Here is a 23,442-nt window from a genome sequence, read left to right on the forward strand (position 1 = left end):
TGTTTTGAATCTGCACAATTTCTGTTAAAACACAACAACCTCGGTCCTTGTTAACTACAAACATTCAGGTTAGGCAGGAGCAGCTTGCTAGGCTACCCCTATAAGTGCCCGTCCATGAATGCCACAGTTGTTCGTTGTCTTGCGTTCGTTTCTGAGTGCTTTTACGTACCAGGTTAAAGGAAACAAAATTAGCAAGAAAGACACTTCAAGCAGACAAACCGTATTTTAAACAGGACGATGAGAGCCGCAATCACCACCAACAGCACACCGATGACGGCAATCAAACACTTGATCAAGGAGTCTTTCGCCTCCAAATTCTCACCTGCAAAACGTACACATCGACGTTAATAGTCTGTTGCAACAACATGTTGTGAACTAGAATGTAGTTGCTTTTGAAAGTCTCAGTCTCCCCTGTGTTGTGTATGTAGGTACATACAACGAGGGAGAGAGAGAGAGAGAGAGAGAGAGAGAGAGAGAGAGTGTGTGTGTGTGTGTGTGTGCGAGAGAGAGTGTGTGTGTGTGTGTGTGTGTGTGTGTGCGAGAGAGAGAGTGTGTGTGTGTGTGTGTGTGTGTGTGTGCCAGTGTGTTTGTGTGTGTGTGTGTGAGTGTGTGTATGTGTGTGTGTGAGCGTGAGAGAGAGAGAAAGAGAGTGTATGTGAGAAGAGAGGGAGAGAGAGAAGCGAAGTATGATAAAACAGTGTTTGTGATGGTAAGTTCGGAAAAAGTTGTTTGCGTACCTGTTGATATGCTTGTGATACGTGTCCATGTAACCCCCCTTCTACTTAAATTTAAACTTGACCCATACTATATTACAAAATGTGTCAATGTCTGTGTCCCGCATGCATAAATCATATACTTGCCTAATCAAAACTACTCATCGTCTGGAAAAACCTTGAGTAATTATTTTATCATTGAGAAAATCTATGACGAATTGTTAGTCTCGTCCTGATATGGCTCTGCGTAGTCGGCTGGACGTTAAGCAACAAATAAACAAACAAACAAACAATTGTTAGTCCGAGCCTTGAGAATTACAAAGGGCTCACCTTTCCCTGCATATTGTTCGTGTATTTACAAGTCAAGTAATTTTACACTGGTAGAACAGTATGGCAAAGTCTTACAGTTCTCCGTTGCTGTTGTGTTGCTTGTCTCTTCTGTTGGTGTGGTGTATTCACTTGGCTGCTGTGTCGATGGCGTGTCTATGAGAGATTGAGAGAAAAGGGAATGAAAACGGGACATTAAGTTGGGAAAATTACACATTTATATGATGTGAACTCTTTTAAGAAAGTTCTTGTACGTGTTTAATCCGTTTTAGCACATCTATTACTTGTGCATAATAATTCAAATGTGGTTTTACTTATTTACAACAGATCACGCCTCCTCCTTCCCCCTACCTATTCCCGCTGACACGTGCATACGCTTGGTAAGTGCCTTTTGATACAGGATAAACTCATTTAATGGACATTTAGCAGCATTTAACAGGCACCATCATCTTCTTCTAGATTACATGATGTGTCGTGTATAATCAATACACTGAGAGAGAATAACCACTACAATTGTTCATTAGTTATGTTTCATTCTCTCTGTAAACACAAAATCACCTGCTGATTCGAACCGGCAAGAATGTACAAGCGTATTATCTGACGGAAAGAATTCGCATCTGTATACTCCTTCCCAATCATGTGGTGCCTTCATAAATTTTACTTTCATGTGACTATTGGCTATTTCACATTTGATAAAATCCTTGTTGGTGCATTGTGGCTCGCCTCCAGACCAATAGCAATAAGAAACCGTCTCTGAAAAGAGAAAAACAAAACAGCTTTCATATAAGAAGACAGAATAAAAGATCAGTAATGTAGAACTCGATATGTGTATTTTCTGAAATCTGAACAATTGCTTTTCTCTTATTAAAATAAATCACATTGTTGATAAGGCCATTTATTTATGTCCTCGTCGTATGTGAAACACATACTTTGATTTTCCATTACATTGTGTTTGTACAGTGATCCAGAGATTCAAAAGCAAATCCTGTCGTTCCAGTGGATTCCATGTTACTTAAGAGGTATTTCAATTGTAATGGATATATTTTCACCGTAGACGTTGATTTCATTTATATATATCACAGTGGAAATGAGAATCCAGTGAGATTCGGAATCGCACCAGTGGAGATTGGAATTCCAGTTTTCACTAGGGCAAACTAGAATTCTCCTCTCCACTGGATATTTGTTAGTGAAGATTGGAATACTAGTTTGCTCTAGTGCAAACGGGAATCCAGTTTCAGTGGAGATGGGAATTCCAGTTTTCACAAGGGGAAATAGGAATTGGGGGAATTCATGACTTTAAGGCTTACTCATTGCAGGTATTGAAATGCAGAAATAAAAATAAATATTATTGAATTGATATAATCGAACAACACACAATAGTTTTTTTTATCAATATCATTAAATCATATTACAAAGTTAAAAGTTTATATAAGATGAAGCATGAGATAAAGAGAGAGATAAAGAGAGACAGAGAGAGAGAGAGAGAGAGAGAGAGAGAGAGAGAGACGCAGACGCAGATAATTTATTCAATAGGCCATAGCCCCTTATGAATGAGTGTGAACAAACGGTTCACGTTGCAAATAATATAACTCATCAGGTGCAGAAAAGGTACAACATAATAACATAATAATCGCACAACACTACAGAATAAAACATATATTACACGGTCTTTAACTACGAGGTTACAACATCTCTTAATTTCAAGGCTTTATACAAATACAGGGATACATTTCTGATAAGGCCTAAAAAATAAATAGGTGTGGTTACGGTAACCCGACCTACCCTATTTTTAGGGGCCGATCCTATAACTTTTTATTACATTTGTCAAAAAACAAAACAAAACAAAAAACCGAGTGCAAAAAACGCAATGAAAGCGAAAGCGCCCGTGTCGCACACTTATTTCCCTGTGGGTCATAAGGCGCGACTTTTTTCCTCGAGTTCGACCCCTGCGTCTTGTATAACGAAGCGCCTAATCCGTGTATGAAATACGAAAAAAATCAAAGAGACCGCTTGAGTACCAGTCAAACAACTTGTGATAATGCATGTTTCAGCTACTAGGTACTGCCCTGCCTTTGATCTGGCCGCACACACAGAATTCCACTCTGTTAAACTCGGTCACTGACCGGTCACTGACCCCGATGCAGGAAGTGTTTCCTCTCTCAGATATGACAGGGGAACCACCTCTCATGGCAAAAACTGGGTCATTGACCCCTGGGAAGAAGGTCGTGTCTTTTAACAAGGCCACCCAGCTATCACAATGCCTTTGGTCACTGACCGGTCACTGACCCCGATGCAGGAAGTGTTTCCTCTCTCAGGTATGACAGGGGAACCACCTCTCATGGCAAAAAATTTGTACACATTAGAAAAAAAAGTTAAAAAAAAAAAAAAGTGATTGCCTACCTACCTACCCTATTGTTTTTGGCTATGTTACCGTAACCACACCTATTTTTTTTGGGGGGCCTAACAGTTTCTTGAGGTGAGGCCAGGAGCAGGCTAAGTCTAAAAGTGCTTGGGGTTTTATAATATTTAAATGGGATAAATTTGTCTCTTAATCTGTTTAAGTATGGACAACAGAAAACAAAATGGACTTCATCTTCTTGCTGAGAGAGAGAGACAGACAGAGAGAGAGAGAGAGAGAAAGAGAGAGAGAGAGAGACAGAGAGAGAGAGAGAGACAGAGAGATATACAGAGAGAGACAGAGAGACAGAAAGAGAGACAGAGAGAGAGAGAGAGAGAGAGAGATAGACAGAGACAGAGAGAGAGAGAGATGGCCTCGGCCATCAGAGCCGACAGTATTATTGTATTGTATTGTATTGTAAAACCACGGTGTTGAACTTGTGGATATGCGCTTCTGTAGAGTTTCTGGAACTTAACAGTGTTGAACCAAGAAATATAAAAGAAATAACTATGATACAAGAACAGTCTGCAAATGCAAGGGCAACTGTCCAACGAAACGGTGCAATTGCCTAAAAGCAAACATAGACTGCTGTACAAAATGTCACCCAGAAAGCCCATTTTGCAAGAACTGTTGATGGATTTCCAGTGAATTGAAAAAAAGCAAAAAAGGCATGGTTGTGTGCGTGCGTGAGTGCATGCATGTGTGGGAGTGTGTGTGAAGGCATGTAGCATAGATAGGCCTACCTTTCATGCTTCATCTTTTATAAACTTTTAACTTTGTAATATGATTTAATGATATTGATTAAAAAAAACGTATTGTGCGCAATTACCCTGTGTTGTTCGATTATATCAATTCAATCATATTTATTTTTATTTCTGAATGTCAATACCTGAAATGAGTAAGCCTTAAAGTCATGAGTGACTCAAGATGATATGGTTTTAACAACAATTATAAACCTTTGAACACATTATTTCCCCCAATTCCCCCCAATTCCTATTTCCCCTAGTGAAAACTGGAATTCCCATCTCCACTGAAACTGGATTCCCGTTTGCACTAGGGCAAACTGGAATTCCAATCTTCACTAACAAATATCCAGTGGAGATGAGAATTCTAGTTTGCCCTAGTGCAAACTGGAATTCCAATCTCCACTAGTGCGATTCTGAATCTCACTGGATTCTCATTTCCACTGTGACATATATACCGTTTCAAAATATGCGGCAGAGAAAGGATTGGGAACATTTGCACACATTGATCTACGTTTAGTACATTACAAGCATTTAAAAATATATCCCGAACCTAACATGGAAACTGAAGCATATTTAACAATGATTTTTAGTACAACAAAATCAACTGCAACAAAAACAACAACTACAAAAACAACTTAAAAGAAAAGACAGAAAATAGAGACTATGTTTTTCTTTGTTGTATAAAGTTTTTAGCATGAATCAACTTAAAGATCAATGACAGGAATCAACAAAATGCATTTTATTCGCTATTTTGTACATATGATAAACACAACATTAATTAATTTCCATGTCACATACTGGATCGAAGCTCTGTTGAACGACCTAATTCCCAAACGCTTAGTTTTACATAAGCGGTCAGGCCTTGATCGGAAACTACTTTCCAACCAGTACTGTAAACTACCTTGTAAGCGCTCAGTATCGAGCAAACGCCCATCCTCTACTTTGGGTCAAAAACTGTGTGCATGGTACTGTACATTGTAAACGTCCACCCCCCCCCCACACACACACACACATTTAGACCAACGGTGTAAAAAAAGAGTGTTTTTTTCTTATCACAATACGGACATATTATTCGAGCGAAAAATGACAGGATGCTGCGTTGCAGTCATGCCGTTGATTTCATAATTTGCCACTCAGTCTCTGGATAGCCATGTACAAACTTGACGAAGATTTGGGAGATTTATTTGATATTGCAGAGCTTGACCTTAGGTGATTTACAAAGATCGAGTGAACGAAGTGTTGTTTGAATACGCTGTGTTTGACATACACCTTACTCCACCTCATTGACTTTGATCAGAGCAAATAAACTGAATGCAGATATCATATTTCATTTTGTGATTTTTGTTGACACACACGTGCTTCCAATGCCGGTTAAACTCAAGCAGATGCTGTATCATCATTTTCAGTTCTCATTTGAGATTATGTGCATTATTTTGTTATAAAAAAAAACATGACGCAAAGGGATTCTTGTAGTTATAGTTTCCAGGTTCCGTATGGCACTATTACACACCCGAACGCGTGTGTGTCACAAAGAAAGAAATTGGACATTTTAGCAGAAACATATCCTGATAACCTGTTTTAATTCCAAGTGATCAAATGCCGCTATTTCTTACGAGGAACTGATCATAAACAGGATATAGTACTAAGTAAAAGCCCGCCCCCTACTTTCGATCGAAATTGGTGCATAAGGGGGATGGGTACGTACACGGTAGTTTACGGTAATCAGATAAACGTCCCCCGAAAGCGGCGTATGGCTGCCTGAATGGCGGGGTAAAAACGGTCATACACGTAAAAACCCGCTCGTGCTAAAACATGAGTGAACGTGGGAGTTTCAGCCCATGAACGAAGAAGAAGAATCAGATAAACGTATGTTCTGTAACAAGCTTTGATAATATTTTTCTTGTCAGTTTGTGTGTAAGGGGACAGTGTCTTAGCCCGCCTATTTCTGGAACCGACTTACGCCTTTTCAATTAGATAGGTAGACAGACAGACAGAAAGACCGAAAGACTGACAGACAGACAGACAGATAGATAGATAGATAGATGGATAGATAGATAGATACATATATAGATAGATAGACAGACAGGCAGACAGACAGACAGACAGACAGATAGATATATATATAGATAGCTGGACAAACAGATAGATAGATATGTAGATAAATAGATATATATATATAGATATACAGGTAGATTGATAGATAGATAGTTAGCACCCATTGCACCTCGGTATAAGCAGACATAACGTATGTATGTTTTCTTGCAGAACAGTATGGCAACGTATACGGTGTGTACTGTCTGCGTATGCGGTAGTATGGTTCGAAGCGATGTCTCCGATGACTGATGAGGAGTGACAGTCAGTATAAAACTGTTATTGGAAACAGATAAATTACGGGGGCCCGGATAGCTCAGGTGGTTACGGGCTCAGGTGGTTCCATGCGGGGAAGGAGGCCACTTAATCTAGTGAACGTCTACTATCCCAGGGGCTGCAAGGCACAGGGTTGTACCAATTGGCTCACTCAGCTCTCGTCAGATTCGGGCAGCTGGGTAGTGATGGGGGATTTCAACGCGCACCACCGGATGTGGGACGCTGACGCAGAAAGTAGCCCTGACACTCAGCTGGCTGAAGACATCAGCACCTCAGATTTGGTGCTACTTAATGATGGCACGGCCACCAGACAAGCCCAGCGACAAAGAGAAAGATCATCTGCCATTGATCTTACCCTGGTTAGCCCCGAACTTGCCCTTACCATCGACTGGCAGGTCTACCCCAACACACTCGGATCTGACCACTATCTGATACACGCGACCATCCATGAAGCTGACCCTGATCCTGCTGAAGTTGATCGTACGCCAAAGTACATCTGTGCCAAAGCAGATTGGGAGAAGTTCAAGAAGACTCTGACGCATATATGTGGAGAGACTGAGTTCAAAGACAATGACATAGACCAATACTATGGTAACATCAGACAGGCAATCCTCAGTGCAGCTGACCAAGCTATTCCAAAACGCGCTTCTGGGCCTCAAAAGAGAGAACAGGCACCTTCCCCCTGGTGGAATGAAGAATGCAGAGCTGCGGTGCAGCGCAAACGGCGTTTTACAAAAGCATATCAGAAGAATCAGTCAGCCTCCAATAAAACAGCCCTCGAAGAAGTTGAAAAGGAGTGTGCTGCGGTCAATGAACAGGCAAAAGCAGCCTACTGGACAGATTTCTGTTGTAAAAAGGTGCATAACCAAGGAGACGCGTCCCTTGTATGGACCAAGCTGCGAAAATTCAAAAGGAAAGTGTTCTTGCCTGAAAAACCTTTGCTGAACGGGAATGAGTACACACAAAGTAATCTTGAGAAGGCCGAGGTGCTGGCTGAGACATTTGCAAGTCAGTCAGGCAGCTTATATGCCACAGCCGCTCGCTGATTACCGTCGAAAGGAAGAAGATAAATTCGGGCGAGCAGCAGCAGACAACTCACTGCCGATAAACCAGGATCTGGGTATCAATGAGTTGAGGAAGGCAATCCAAGGAATCAAATCCGGAAATGTCGCAACCGGCTTAGACCCCATTTCATACAACATGATACGCCGGTTTCCTGAGCCCATGCTGGAAGTGCTGCTACAGTTTTACCAGCACTGTTGGGCGAGCTCAAAACTTCCCTCAGCCTGGAAAAACGCTCTGGTGATTGCTCTTCCCAAAGACGGTAAACCCCGGCACCTGCCGACAAGCTACCGCCCAATTTCACTCACACCTCACCTTGGCAAGGTATACGAAAGAATTGTAAAAAACAGACTAGAACACTTTCTTGAAAAGAACAACATTCTTCCCCTCTGCCAGGCAGGCTTCAAAAAGGGTCGAGCCTGCATGGAGCATGTGGTAAAACTTACAGCCCACATCAAGAAGGCTAAAGCACGAGGCAGAACAGTGCTGGCAACCTTCTTCGACATTAGAAGAGCATTTGACACGGTCTGGCATGGAAAGCTAATTCAGAAAATGTCCAACATGGGGATCTCAGGGCGCCTGCTGGAATTTGTCCAGGAATTCCTCACAGACAGGTCCATGGCTGTTAGAGTGGGGCAGTCCATCTCTCAAACACATGTCCTAGATATGGGGGTGCCTCAAGGAAGCATCATAGCCCCCATATTGTTCAGCATCATGGTCCACGATGCAGCAAATCTGAACCTCAAGGAGGCCTCATTGTCTCTGTTTGCCGATGACATGGCCCTCTGGGAAGCAGTCAACTGCAAGTCAGAAAGAACAATCAAAACAAAAATGGGGCGGTACCAAGAAAAAGTCGACCAAATCGCTGACTACATGCAGACGAATGGCTTTGAGCTATCTACCGAAAAAACCGTGTTCATGGCTTTCACAGGAGTGCAGCTTGTCAAAAGGACATGTTCCATCACCATAAATGGGGTGCAGCTGGTGCCAGCAGACAAAACCAAGTTCTTGGGAGTGACATTCACAAGCTCTCTCAGTTGGGGACCACACATAGACTCACTTGTGAGAAAAGCTCAACGCTCTCTAAACCTGATAAAGGTTCTGAGCAGAGAGTCGTGGGCAGCCGGAAAACCATTGATCCATCTTGTCCGTGCCCTTGTTCGGTCGCGCCTCAGCTATGGCCAAGAGGCTTTCTTTGCAGCTCCTGACAGTCAGTGGGTAAAGCTTGAAAGAGTAGAAAGAGCCGCTCTCAAAGTGGCGCTGGGGGTCCCCAGATCGGCAGTCTCCACTCTACTTTACCATGAAGTGGGATGGCTGCCACTGAAAGAGGAATGCCACCTCAGATGTGCACAGCTGGCTGTCAGAATACACTGTGTCCCAAACACGGCAGTGGAAGTATTTACCCCAGATCGGGAGATACCGACCACATGCAATACAAAGCTCTTGAATCCAAGACTCATACATAACAAACAGTGCTCCCAATATACAACCATGTGAAGGGCATATGGGAACAGAGTGGCCTGTCCAAGGAAAAGCTGGTCACAGGTGGTACTCTTCCTTACCCTCCATGGCTGCTTGAAGCCCCAAATCTGATCATAGACTATGGAGACGGCCTCAAAAAGGCAGAAGACCCATTGCTGCTAGCCACAGTTGCAAAAGAAAAGATCGATCAACGATTTAAAAGCCACCTACAGGTCTTCACAGATAGATAGATAGATAGATAGATAATTTATTGCCAAGTGTACAATACATGAATGAACATAAAAAATACACGAGGAAAGCAGCTTGCTGTGTGATAAAAACAAAAATAAATAGCATTCATACATCACTGGCGCATAGCATCATACATACATGGGTAAGACAATTTGGTATCACAGTAACTAATACGTACACTATACAGACATGGTGAAAACTATGAAACTCTAAGAGCTATCGGAACCCCTAGGACCCCCCCCCCCACCACTCCCCCCCCCCCTCTCCGACCCCTGTTCCCGCACTGGTAACATACATCCCTCCCCCCCTCCCCTCCCCCCGCCGTCCCACAATAAAAGTACGCAGAATAAGATAGGGTCCCCCCCCCCCCCACTATCAACTGCTGTAAGAACTGAACATGTTCCATACTGATAAAATGTACCTCTAAAACAGCACATAAAAATAAACTCTTCCAACGCATCACAGTGGTTAAAAAACGACTAAAACTACTAAAACATACTAGATGTGTATTCCGGTAATATAACCAGCTGCTAAAACATAGTCTGGCTTCATCGCGTCACAGTGGAGTCACCATACTAAAACCCACTCTTCTTCTTCTTCTTCTGCGTTCGATGTATAGATCACAGTATGTAATGTCAGCTACTAAAAGCATACTCCTAGAACATCCTACAACGTGTCACAATCTGTAGAGTTCATTTACCGGTTATTAAAAGCCAGGACAGCCTGGGGGTAGAAACTGTTTCTGAGTCTTGCCGTACGGCATCTGAGGGTTCTGAGCCTGCGCCCCGAGAGCAGAGGCTGGAAGAGATGACCAGCCGGGTGTGTGGGATCCTGCATGATGGACCTACATTTCCTCATCATGCGCAGGATGTGAAGGGAGTCTATAGAGGGGAGATCTCTGCCAATGATCCTGCTGGCAGCCCTAACGACCTTCTCCAGTTTTTCTTTCTCAAACTGGCAGGAGCTGCTGTACCAAACCGTGATAGAAAAGGTAAGGAGACTCTCTACAGCAGCCCTGTAGAACTGGGACATGATGGAGGAGGACACTTTGAACTTCCTCAGCTGTCTTAGGAAGTAGAGACGCTGATGGGCCTTCTTTACTGAAAGGTCAGTATGAACAGCCCAGCTAAGGTCATTGGAGATGGTCACCCCTAGAAATTTGAAGGAATCAACCTGCTCTACGTTCTCGCCGCTGATGGTGAGTGGTAAGAGGGGAGTCCTTTTCTTCCTACGGTCAAAGACCATCTCCTTGGTTTTGGTGACGTTCAGGTCAAGGTCATTAGCCACACACCAGCCCGACACTCTCGCAACCTCCGCTCGGTACCCCGACTCATCACCGACACTGATCAGGCCTTCCAGAGTAGTGTCATCGGAGAACTTCAGGATGACTACTGAGGGGTCATGGCTCACGTTGTCGTCGGTGAAGAGGGAGAACAACAGTGGGGAGAGAACACACCCCTGTGGGGCACCAATGTTCAAGGTGATTGAGCTAGAAGTACTGCTGCCTACTCTTACAAACTGAGGCCTATCCAACAAAAAATCTAGAACCCACTTACAAAGGGATTCCTCGACGCACATGCCAGTGAGCTTGGAGAACAGTTTGTGTGGAACAATGGTGTTAAAGGCAGAGCTATAGTCAATGAAAAGAACTCTAGCATAGCTACCAGCCTTCTCCAGGTGCTCAACAATATGATGTAGACCTAAGGCTACTGCATCGTCCACAGAACGGTTGGCCCGATATGCAAACTGGTGAGGGTCAAGACTAGCATCAGTGGCTACCTTCAAGCGCTGGAGCACTAAACGCTCCAAACACTTCATCACGACTGAAGTCAATGCCACAGGGCGGTAGTCGTTGAGACCAGAAACGTTAGCCTTCTTCGGTACAGGCACCACAATGGAGCGCTTGAAGCATTTGGGAACATGGCACTGTTCTAGCGACTTGTTGAAAATGTCCGTGAAGACTGGAGCAAGTTGGTCTGCACACGTCTTCAGAGTCTGAGGAGTGATCCCATCAGGGCCTGCAGCCTTCCTGGGGTTCTGAGCCAAAAACAGTTTACGAACCTCGCTCACTTGGATAGGAAGTGGGCCCAGAGGGAGGGACGTTAGTGAAGGTGGAGACGTACAGCCATCTGAGGGTGAAGGGGGGCCGTAGACGTCAGTCATCGCAGGGGGTGAAGGTGGTAGACCCCAGCCAGCCGGTGTTGGGGAGCGGCCGTCAGCGGTTCGATCCTGCAGTCAGGGGAGGCTGGGTGTGCCTTGTCGATTCCTGGACTTGATATAACACGAAAATACAAGCTAAACAAGGGGATCAGCATCTTCTCTGCAGAGTTGTTTGCTATCTACATGGCCTACACACTGATAAACGATCTGCCAACCCCACCCCTGGGGGTGGTCATCCTTACGGACTCAAAATCCTCGTTACAAGCACTTGCACATGGCACCAAGAACAGAGGAGAGATGCAAACTGAAATTCATTTCTTTTCCCACCAAATTATGACAAAAGGAACAGACTTTTCCCTCATGTGGCTGCCATCCCACACAGGAATCCGGGGAAATGAAATGGCGGACAGAGCAGCAAAAGCAGCGGCTATGTCAACCATGCCAGTGACAGACATTCGGCTCTCCTGCCAGGAAGCCAAAATGCTGCTAGCCAAGCTAAAAAGAGAGGAAAGAGAGCAGACACTGTCACAAACATGTGAAGAGAGAGGATGGATACACCTCCCCTACAATAGGAAAGGGCACCACCTCCCACTCCCCCCGAGACCCATCAGCCTGTTGCGTCGCTTGCGCATGGTCAGCAGCCGCATCTACTGGGACAAGGTAGTCTGTCAGTGTGGCAAGACTGGACACCTCACACACGTGTTTGAAGGTTGTGACACTCTCAAGGAAGAGATGTCTAGTCTCATCCGCTACAGAAGGGAGAATGCTCTCAGTCTGGGAGACTTTCTCCGCCCGCACCCATCACTCGGAGAGAAACATATGATGGTCTTGGTCACCAATCTGTTCACCTCAACTGTTGCGAGCTGGTTCTAGTGTGCTTGCAGCAGACCCAGCACAGCACAGATCCACTTCTGGAATAAATGTGTCCCAAGACACACATTTTGTAGTCCTGGCATCCTGAAAGGCAGAGGCCCCAACCTACAGGTTTGCTACCATACCAAAAACGCCTCCAGACACGGGAACTTGGGAGCAGAGGCAACAGCTCCGCTTGAACCTCAGAAACCAAATGTGCCTCCAGACACACAGATCCCTTAGACGGCCGAGGCTGTGGCCTCTAAGGTTCTCTTGTACCAAACCGCCTCCTGACTCTGCATCAGATTGCTTGCGCTGGCATCTGCTTACATAGACCCACATTAAGTCACCACCGAGTGGTAGACACAGACGAAATTTGGTAGCACTGACTGCCAGCTTCACGGTAATGCGTACCCATAGCGCGGCTCTGCATGGGTGGGAATGTTCTGAGCAAAACACTATGTGTTACTCCATACCCCCCGCCCTCCATGGAACTTCTTGACCCCAACAAATTGGGGGGGGGGGGGAGCTTGCCCAGTCGGTAGAGGCGCTGGCTTTAAAACCGGTTGTTACTATCAGCGTGGGTTCAACCCCCAAGTTCGGCGCGGGATGTGTGTCCCAGAGTCAACTTTGTGCAGACTCTCCTCGGTGTCCGAACACCCCCGTGTGCACGCATGCGCACGATAAAGATCCCAGGGTCACAGCGAAAGCCTCAGGCCTTGGAAACACGAATACATGCATGCAAAAATATGAAGCCCGGGTGTCCGTTTGGCCAACAGCCAAAAAAGTAACCATTTCAGCACTGACCCAAGACGACCCAACCTGGTCCCTAGCCCATTTCAGGTCTCCTCTAGCAGCCGGCAGCCAGCTGTCTACATCCCCCCCCCCCCCCCCCCCCGCATTTTTATTTTTTATTTTCATACAAAGCCGGGTTTTCCCGAGTAACATGCCCCTAATGGCTTTGCCGTGAGGACGTAAAACTTTCATTTTCTCTTAGCTCAGGTGGTAGAGCACTGGGCTTGTGATGGAAAGGTCGCTGGTTCGAATCCGGGCCGGGACGGACACGGGTCAACTTTATGTGCAGACCCAGAGACTGGTATTCATCTTCCACCCCATGTGAGAGAGAGAGAGAGAGGGAGGGAGAGAAAGACAGAGAGAGAGAGAGAGAGAGAGAGAGAGAGAGAGAGAGAGAGAGAGAGAGAGAGAGAGAGCGAGAGAGAGAGGCGTGTGATTAGGAATAGCCAGACCTCGGAAATGTTGTTTTTGAAATATGCGACTTCTTACTTTTTACTGCGAGTTTCCGTGTGACGTCACGTCAATCTATCTATCTAAAGAGACCGTATACGTTCAGCTGGTAGTTCCAATAAGGATTTTTCGCTGATACCACCAGAGAGCATACGCTGAACGTACATAACGTATACTGTGAGCTGCTGTGTAGCGGGCCCAGGACTGTATGTTTTTTGCGGTCTGAGCGATGTGCAATGAGTTAGATAGATAGATAGATAAATAAATAGATAGATAGATAGATAGCTGGACAAACACATAGATACATATATAGATAAATAGATAGATAGATATACAGGTAGATTGATAGATAGATAGATAGTTAGTTAGATAGATAGATAAATAAATAAATAGATAGATAGATAAATAGACAGACAGATAAAAAGAAAAACAAAGAAAATGACACAAATGAAACAAATTTTTGCACTGAGCTGAGAACAATTATTTCTCTGTATATATTCTATCCCATGAACTTGGTGTGATTGTCACAAAAAAATCAAATGATTAAAGACAAGTGACTAAAAGTCTAGCCAAAACAATCCATACAATACGAACACAGTAGTCGCACCACAAAAAACGATAAATACAGTGCACCTGGGGGGTCCTCAGTTTGGCCAGGAATGAATTTCTTCACAATGAGGTTTCGCTGGGCTTGTTGTACGTCGATGTTGAAATAGCAGGTCAAGGAGGCGGTCCCACCAGCAGGAGCTTCTTTCGCTTTACACGAGATAACGCTGCCTTGCCCAGAACCGTCGTCAACGTTATTTGAAATTATAGAAAGCAGCCACGCCAGCAGCAAAGTTTGCTCTTTCCAAAGATTCATTGTAGTCCATACTGAAAAATAACAAAAACAAGAAAAAGCAAGTAGTAACGCGACTCATCCTTTTTTATACGCCAGGCCCCTTATGAACAAAAATGCTACTTCAGATAACAAGGCCCACATGCACACCATTAGGGTCGGTTGGTTGATTCCTTAAAAAATCGAACAGTTTATATAATTACTTTTGGTTTTTAGAATAAGAATCTTTTTTTCATTTTACCTACACACCTTTTCATTGGCTGGAATTTGTGCGGGCTGATGTCCCTTTGATGTCAGAAAAGATAAGCTTCGTTTGTGAAGTCTGCAAAATCGAGTGTTTTTGTTTGTTTTTTCTTTGAACAGGGTCAACACACACACTCAAAGAGTTCCAGGGTCTGGAGGAATAAAATTAAAAGGGTCGGGCGAGAAACTGGAGGAATTCGGGGGTGGGGTGTTTCCCTTTAAAGAGTGAACGGCTTGCTCCCTTTCTCGTTTCGCTTCTGTTTACAAATGTAAAGGTTTGTGTTGTTTTCTCGAATAAATTCAAGCTATTAACTGCAAGTAAGTTGACGCGAAGGTTTAACATGTATAATAAACACACAAAGGGGTGTATCAAGTTATTTTCTAATCGTCATGCAGTCAGTGTGTGAAGTAGCAGTATTTTGAAAATCAGTGGACCGTGAGTATAAAAATGATACTGTGAGTGATGGCATTTACGTTGTTTCTGTTGCACATTTACATGAGTTTACATATTTATGAAAGGTCGGAGTTGAGTGAAGTATCAACAGACACACGTGCTTAGAAAATCTGAGAAGAAAAGAACACCAAAGACACTAAAAGTCTACTTCTTTTACCTATATATCATTCATCTCTGAAACAACAACAGCCCTGAAAGGAAGTGTGTTCAGTAAAATAGAATTTGCCGACTTACAGGCACACTAATAATCTCATTAATTAATCTCATCATGTCAGATCTGATCATGCAGGCCTTTACTCGGGAGAAGACGATGCCTTCAAAATCAGCACCCTGCCTGCTTGCCTCGGTGAGTTTAACTGTTTTTGTGACTTCGTCTAAAATGATACTTGTTGCATTTGCACACTTCATTCATCAAAACAATTCCCTCTGTGCACAGGGAGCACACTGGCTGTTTATTTCTTTGGCATGTGACCAAGTGGAGGGATGTTCTTATGTCATGTAAAAGCCTGCCTAGATCTGAGAAGGTGTGCCTAACTAGATAGAAGCATTGTGCCTTTAAGCTGAATCCAAACTGTGTTAGATCTGAAACATTGAAAGGTAAGTCCAGTTTGTCACTAACAACAACACGAGGGAGAAAGAAACAGAGAGAGAGAGAGGGAGACAGACAGACAGGCAGCTTTTAACACATTAACTTTTATCGTTTAAGTTATCTGTCTCCGTTTCTTCATTTAAACAAGTTTGATTTTCCCGTTATATGGGATATCCGCTCTGGTTCCAAAATGTTCAACAAAACATCATTGTGAAATTAATTAGTCTATGGACAACCATTGGAACGATCTAATTCTGTTGAATTGTATGCCTACTTTGGCAGCTTAGGTAAGCGAAAAGGACGGAAATCAAATTTCCTCAAAACCAAGTAGGATTTTGCAATGATGTCAAAAATAGTAACTTCTTTATTAATGACAAAAAACTTGCACTTGGTGATAACCATAGGTGTATGCAAGCACTTAAAGCTACCAACCCCCGGTCTGTGTTGACGTGAGTTTATGTAGGTAGGAGGGTAACAGTAACGTGCGTAACGCGTACAATGGGATTTTCTGCCATATGAAATGAATATCTTTTGATGCCAAATAAAACAGACAAACACTTCAGTATGATACATTGATTACATTCTTTTGCATGTCTGGGAAAACACGCCTTTACTCTACCCTAGTCTTGGGAAAAAAAGAAATAGGATAAGAAGACAATATAAAACAAGTCGCGTAAGGCGAAAATACAATATTTAGTCAAGTAGCTGTCGAACTCACAGAATGAAACTGAACGCAATGCCATTTTTCAGCAAGACCGTATACTCGTAGCATCGTCAGTCCACCGCTCATGGCAAAGGCAGTGAAATTGACAAGAAGAGCGGGGTAGTAGTTGCGCTAAGAAGGATAGCACGCTTTTCTGTACCTCTCTTTGTTTTAACTTTCTGAGCGTGTTTTTAATCCAAACATATCATATCTATATGTTTTTGGAATCAGGAACCGACAAGGAATAAGATGAAAGTGTTTTTAAATTGATTTGGACAATTTAATTTTGATAATAATTTTTATATATTTAATTTTCAGAGCTTGTTTTTAATCCGAATATAACATATTTATATGTTTTTGGAATCAGCAAATGATGGAAAATAAGATAAACGTAAATTTGGATCGTTTTATAAATTTTTATTTTTTTTTACAATTTTCAGATTTTTAATGACCAAAGTCATTAATTAATTTTTAAGCCACCAAGCTGAAATGCAATACCGAAGTCCGGGCTTCGTCGAAGATTACTTGACCAAAATTTCAACCAATTTGGTTGAAAAATGAGGGCGTGACAGTGCCGCCTCAACTTTCACGAAAAGCCGGATATGACGTCATCAAAGACATTTATCAAAAAAATGAAAAAAAAGTTCGGGGATTTCATACCCAGAAACTCTCATGTCAAATTTCATAAAGATCGGTCCAGTAGTTTAGTCTTAATCGCTCTACACACACACACAGACAGACAGACAGACAGACACACGCACATACACCACGACCCTCGTTTCGATTCCCCCTCGATGTTAAAATATTTAGTCAAAACTTGACTAAATATAAAAACGGAAGTAGAACTCATTAATGCTTCCAATCAAATTTGTACGGTAGCTTATTGCTGTTAAAACATTCTCAAAATTTATGTGATCAGTAAAACATTTACTTTTGAGCGTACAATGATGTCATGTTGGTCTAATTTAAATACACGTTCTACAAACACTATGCAACAAATGTGCATTTCAGATACATGAACCCCAAAACATACTCAAACCTATATGTTTTGACGCTGCATTACATAAGATTCAAAAACAAAATGTACTCTTTTTCATAACCATATGCACTTTTGTGAGAAAGCGCTTTTCCTGAGATAATGTGTGAACAGCTGAAAATTGCGTTTCGTCTAGTAAACTCGTCTAGTAAGGCCTAACAATCTGTAAGACAACAACAAAGGAGGACGAGTTGTAAAGCCAAAGCAAGCTAATACCTATTTGTTTGTTTGTTTGTTTGCTTAACGCCCAGCCGACCACGAAGGGCCATATTAGGGCGGTGCTGCTTTGACATATAACGTGCGCCACACACAAGACAGAAGTCGCAGCACAGGCTTCATGTCTCACCCAGTCACATTATTCTGACACCGGACCAACCAGTCCTAACACTAACCCCATAATGCCAGACGCCAGGCGGAGCAGCCACTAGATTGCCAATTTTAAAGTCTTAGGTATGACCCGGCAGGGATTCGAGCCCACGACCTCCCGATCACGGGGTGGACGCCTTACCACTAGGCCAACCGTGCCGGTCGCTAAGACCTATAACCTACCATTACCCACCGACACTAGCGGCGGCACCAAGCAAATTCGCCACCTGCAAAAAGCCACATGGACAAGATGGCGGCAGGAAAATACTGAAGGAGCAATCGACCACGACCGCACAGGCTGTCAGTGTTGTTAGAAGGCCCACACACAAGCACTTACAGGTACAAATATCACAAGCACTTATTAACAGTTCATTAAAGGCACAAAGCAGCTCACATCCTTCGTTTTGGGTTTTTGTTGCAGCTGAGTGCATTTACAGTTCAAAAATCCTCCCATGGTAGTAAAACAAACCCCAAACTACCCAACTACGACATCTGTGAAGCTCGACAGTTTCTTGTTCACGCGAGTGCATAAATTAACCTAGTTATTACGTGGTGTTTGGTCGGAGTTCGATTCAACTGAGTGATTCCGGCCTCCATTTTGTTTTACACAAACTCATGATGACGTCTGACATAGTTTGCTAGTGAAGTGTCTTTTTGTGCATGATGTGGTGATCTACCTGATCTAAATTTAGATCCAAAAATAGGTCAAGACCAGCCGGGTCCGAGTACGAAATTAATTCGTAAAAAAATCGCAGTTCTTGACTCTTTGGGTGCAAGTCAATGAAACTGGGTAGTTCTTCTAACGGATAGCTGCCTGAGGTATGACTAAAAGCCTCAGGGGCTCCGTGCACCTGGATTTGATAAGTTCAGTACCTTTAACAGTTCATAAAAAGTTGATGAAAAGCTTATGATACTGATATCAGCGACTGGCTTTATTTATCTTCTATTTCATTCTCACAAGGAGGCGGACAGCGGAGGGGGGGTGGGTGGGGGTGATTGTGGTGGGCATTACTCTGGCAGATAATTATGTTGAATGCCACAAAAATAACAGCTCACCTCGGCGGCTGTGTCGGCGTGTTGTTGGTGGGACTTTCGGTTCAGCCGGAAGACAGTGAATCAACTGAGTCAACTGATTTGCCTTGCAAGTAACCAAATACTGCAGCAGTTTGTCTAGCAGGTTTAAAAAAACCCAGGAATCTGCATATGTTTATTTTGCTTTAAATACGTGTGATTGTAGAACAGAATACGCAATCGGTGCTTACAACTAAATATCATGAATACCCTTGACTTTTGGGGTTGTGTGGAACCCTGGAGTAAATATAGTCTTTATAAACAAGTTTATGGTCATTAGATTTGACAGAACTATATAAAGCGATAGCACAAAAAGTATAAGTGCTGCAACATTTGAACAACAACAATATGTCAGAGCCGCAACAGGCTCGTTGAGCGTGCCGTATTCATGTATTTTTCCTTTTAGGCCACACAAAAAAAGAAGTCTGTTTACGGTAACATAGGCACAAAAAATAGGGTCGGTAGGTCGGGAATTTTTTTTTAATTATTTTTTTTCTCTCCAAAAAAACATATTTTTAAGTTATTTTGCAAAAAAACAGATTTTTTTTCCCTTTTTTTCTTTTTTTTCTTTCTAAATGCCCAAAAAAAGTCTAGGGTCGCGCAAAAAAATAGGGTCGGTCGGGATACCGTAAACAGACAAAACATTTTGTTGGCCTTAATTGATCTATTTCCTTCATGTTAACACATATCAAACCGAGTCTTAACAAGACGGGAACCGGCACGGTTGGCCTAGTGGTAAGGCGTCCGCCCCGTGATCGGGAGGTCGTGGGTTCGAACCCCGGTCGGGTCATACCTAAGACTTTAAAATTGGCAATCTAGTGGCTGCTCCGCCTGGCGTCTGGCAATATGGGGTTAGTGCTAGGACTGGTTGGTCCGGTGTCAGAATAATGTGACATGAAGCCTGTGCTGCGACTTCTGTCTTGTGTGTGGCGCACGTTATATGTCAAAGCAGCACCGCTGGTCGGCTGGGCGTTAAGCAAACAAACAAACCAGACGGGAAAATCCCCCAAAAAAACCAAAAAAAAAGGAATTGTACACAACACACCAACATGGAAACAAACAAAAACAATTAATGTGTTTTAAATGTGGCAAAACAAAAGTCTGCAGGGTTAGCATCGAATTACTTCGACAAAATCTCGTGAACTTACGTATCGCACATCTCGCAACGAGACTGAGTCGCTCATCAGTCATCGTGCTGTTGCCGAAATACAAGTCTTTCTGAGTCTAAGCCTGATCTATATGGATATATTTATCAGCTGTTATTAAAATGCAAAAGAGTTGACATAATGCCAAGGTATGTTTTATAACTGAAAGCATTAACAGCTAGGGGCCGGGGTTGAGAATAATCCAATCAAAAGAGGGCTGTGGGCAGAACTCGGAGTTTACGAAACCAAAATTATGCAGAGACACAATTTTTCAAAATGTCTCTCATAAAACCTTTGACATTGTGTTTAATACTGTACCTTAACTCAACAGTAAAACCAATGAACATGTACGTCTTGTAAGTGTATTAACTATGCCAGTGAATAATAGCACGCGAAGCCAGTTTAAATTGTTGCACAAGAAAATTGGTTGGTTAAAATCAGCAAGGGCCCAAGCTGTGTTTTAATAAAAGAAGGGGTACGGACACATGTTTTGTTGGGCTACATGTATTGCAAAGTATTTGAAACGGCGGTATTAATGTTTATACCGTGGTGCCTATGTTGAAAGGTGAATACCATTTGGACCAGCCATGAGTGTTGTAACATTGCACGCGGGGTATCTTGACCGGTACATTTTAGAAGAAATAATAATGAAAGTAACAACAAAAGGGTTTTTTCAAGCGAGGTGTCCGCAATATGCATTGAAGAGTATACTTCTTCATTTATTTACAGCGCTCGATCTGTTCTCCTATTTCATTGTGTGTGTGCGTGAGTGTGTGTGTGTGCGTGTGCGTGTGTGCGTGTGTGCGTGTGTGTGCGTGTGTGTGTGTTTGCGTGTGTGTGTGTGTGTGTGTGTGTGTGTGTGTATGTGTGTGTGTGTGTGTGTGTTTGCGTGTGTGTGTGTGTGTGTGTGTGTGCGTGTGTGTGTGTGTGTGTGTGTTTTTATGCTTCTTTGTAAAAAAACCGTTTAGTACAGCTCGCTAAATTAGATTTTCTCGCCGCGAGAATTGCTTAAGAAACGCCACTTCCTCGCCACACTCGCCAAATCTAGCGTCTAAACAACGGATGATTGGCCGAACAAGAGCAGAACACTACATTGAAAGGACGAAGGCCAAGCGACTGTGCCTGCTCTGTGATTTAGGTCAACACGTGTATTGCGAGGATTTGTGTAACATCACAGCAGTCACGTAGGCAGTCTCTGGTTATACGGTTTAAAGCAGAATGAAATGATATGATGCAAAGTCACAAAATCACAAGGTGCACTAGGTATTATATAAGCTTATCACGTCTCTGTCACGCGAAATGTGTGCATAGATGCATATTCTATTCACCCAAAACAGGTTTGAAGATAAGAATTTGGTTGCTGACAGCAACACTTTTCAAGAAATCTTTGAAAACGCGCACAGTGAGCAACATTTTCGAATAATGCTAATCACACAAAAAGAGGAATGTATGAGGTACCTGCAAGACACCAACCGTAGTCACAGCATGCAGTTGTGAACGCTGTTCAAGTGATAATTCAGACCTACTACCTTCATTTTGCTTGTCGGAGAGTCATGTATCATTTAAAAATTGCGTTACGAGATCCAAGCGCGCTTTATCAACTTAACCCGCGAGAAAAGTGGAGGGAAAACCAATACTTTCTTTGTGAATAGATCAAGCGCCCTACCGCTCACCGAACCCTCGACAGGTGCGGCACGGGTAAGGAGCTGTTCCATCGGCTTTTGGTTGGGGTCGACTTCCAGGCCAGCTTGGATATGTTAATATTTGTCAGTTGATTTGGATCGCGCGAAAAGTTAGGTTCATCCCCAAGGCCTGTCTGTCAGTACCTAGCGCATCACACCACAGGATAACTGGACTACCCTAAAATATCGTCGACATTAAGTCCAGAGATCTGCATCATTCACAAGCGCACGCTTTATGACCAGAATACACGATTAAGAATATCTCTTAACCCTTTTAACACAAGATAGTACCAATCGTCCTGAACAATTTTTCTTCTACAATATACATTAATAATTATAAAAACGTCCACCGCTTGCCCCTCACAGAAAATATACACGAGGCAGTGTGCATATACAGTGAAACAGATAACACCACACACGGCGAAAACATCAATGCGTGTAAAACACACACACACGCACGATTATTAAAAACAACCTAGACCTCTTGACTGACCTTGTCTACAATGAGTGTACAATTTGTGTACACAAATCCAGGCAGGGTAATCCTCTCTCCCAATCAGAATTGCTTCGCTGACAGAGAATGACTGCACCTGTACGCTGGTAGTGGCGGGAGAGACGCTATGCTAAGGCCAAAAAAAAAATTGTCTGTTTAGGGTAACATGACCAAAAAAAGTAGGGTCGGTAGGTAGGTAAATTTTTTTTTTGTTTGTTTGTTTTTTTTTTTTTTTGCTGAACATTCACTTCTTATATTTGATGAATACATGTTTCAAAACTAACGTATAAATAAAACAGAGAGAAAGGGAGAGAAAGAAACGCCAAATGTCTCTTTTTAGCATTTTTACCTCTTTTTTTTTTTTTTTTTTTTGAAATCAAAAAAAAGTTTTTGGGTCGGCGCCAAATCGATAGGGTCGGTCGGGTTACCCTAAACAGACAATTTTTTTTTTTGGCCTAACTTGGTTTTTCTGTAGAACCAGTGTTTATTTGGGACATAACGTGGTTAAAGCTGTGGTCTATTTATGACTTTCCGGGGCTACGAGGTTGAAAAATAGGGAAACAATCATGTACAGAATTCTGTACAGGAAACGCTACCCGAAACCCCACCTATACGGCGTGTATGACCTTGAGAGCTTCAACCAACGCTTGAATTTTGCAGGAATAACATCCGGTTTGCTCTCTCAAGACTGATCATATTTTATCTTCAAGAGAGATCAAGGGGAAAAAATAAACGCCCCGGCGAAGATTCGAACTCTCGACCTCTCGACCTCGAGACTTCGTGTCTCATGTCCTAACCACTAGGCTACTGCGCCAATTGAGAAAAAGAAGGAAAAACATTGATATGAATTCATGTTATGTTATTCTTGAAGCAGCATGATTTTTTCTCTATCCGCCCATTGTTCAGAAGTGAATACATGTATAACTATTTCTTATATGTCTGGTTTCAGCTGCACAGAGCTTTGGAGAGATTCAAATACCGTTCTTGTCATTTTCTTGCATGTTGTACTGAATAGAGATATCGCAGCTATTTGCATGGCGCGAATGTCGTGTAGCATGACGGTGTAAACATGTACTGCGATTCCGTAAAACATGTTTGCAAATAAAGGCAAATTTTAATGTCAATTTTTACGTTTTTGCAACGCATGAATGGTAATTCAAGCGTAGAATGATATAAAATTATCCATTTTTTATCTTTGACAACACTGGTGAAGTGGCCTAGCGGTTAAGACATCGGCCC

General features: G+C 42.9%; 1 protein-coding gene across 1 annotated transcript; it reads right to left on the reverse strand.

The window, feature by feature from the left end:
• Nucleotides 1–188: 188 nt before the first annotated feature.
• LOC138954956 (uncharacterized) lies at nucleotides 189–22,791 on the reverse strand. Its single transcript, XM_070326692.1, has 5 exons — nucleotides 22,204–22,791; nucleotides 14,217–14,456; nucleotides 1,599–1,793; nucleotides 1,119–1,196; nucleotides 189–322 (listed from the first exon to the last, which is right to left on the reverse strand). The coding sequence occupies exons 2-5, from the start codon at nucleotides 14,443–14,445 to the stop codon at nucleotides 189–191; spliced, it is 636 nt and encodes a 211-aa protein (XP_070182793.1). The 5' UTR covers nucleotides 14,446–14,456; nucleotides 22,204–22,791.
• Nucleotides 22,792–23,442: the final 651 nt, after the last annotated feature.

The sequence above is a fragment of the Littorina saxatilis genome, unplaced genomic scaffold (assembly GCF_037325665.1).
Source record: "Littorina saxatilis isolate snail1 unplaced genomic scaffold, US_GU_Lsax_2.0 scaffold_594, whole genome shotgun sequence".
NCBI classification, from domain to species: domain Eukaryota; kingdom Metazoa; phylum Mollusca; class Gastropoda; order Littorinimorpha; family Littorinidae; genus Littorina; species Littorina saxatilis.

What these genes read in the sequence shown, in the direction of transcription:
- LOC138954956 (XM_070326692.1), bottom strand. Translation starts at nt 14,445, where the DNA reads ATGAATCTTTGGAAAGAGCAAACTTTGCTGCTGGCGTGGCTGCTTTCT. An exon ending in CCAAACTGAGGACCCCCCAG is followed by an intron (nt 1,794 to 14,216) that starts GTGCACTGTATT and finishes TTCTCTTTTCAG; the next exon opens with AGACGGTTTCTTATTGCTAT. An exon ending in TTGCCGGTTCGAATCAGCAG is followed by an intron (nt 1,197 to 1,598) that starts GTGATTTTGTGT and finishes AATCTCTCATAG; the next exon opens with ACACGCCATCGACACAGCAG.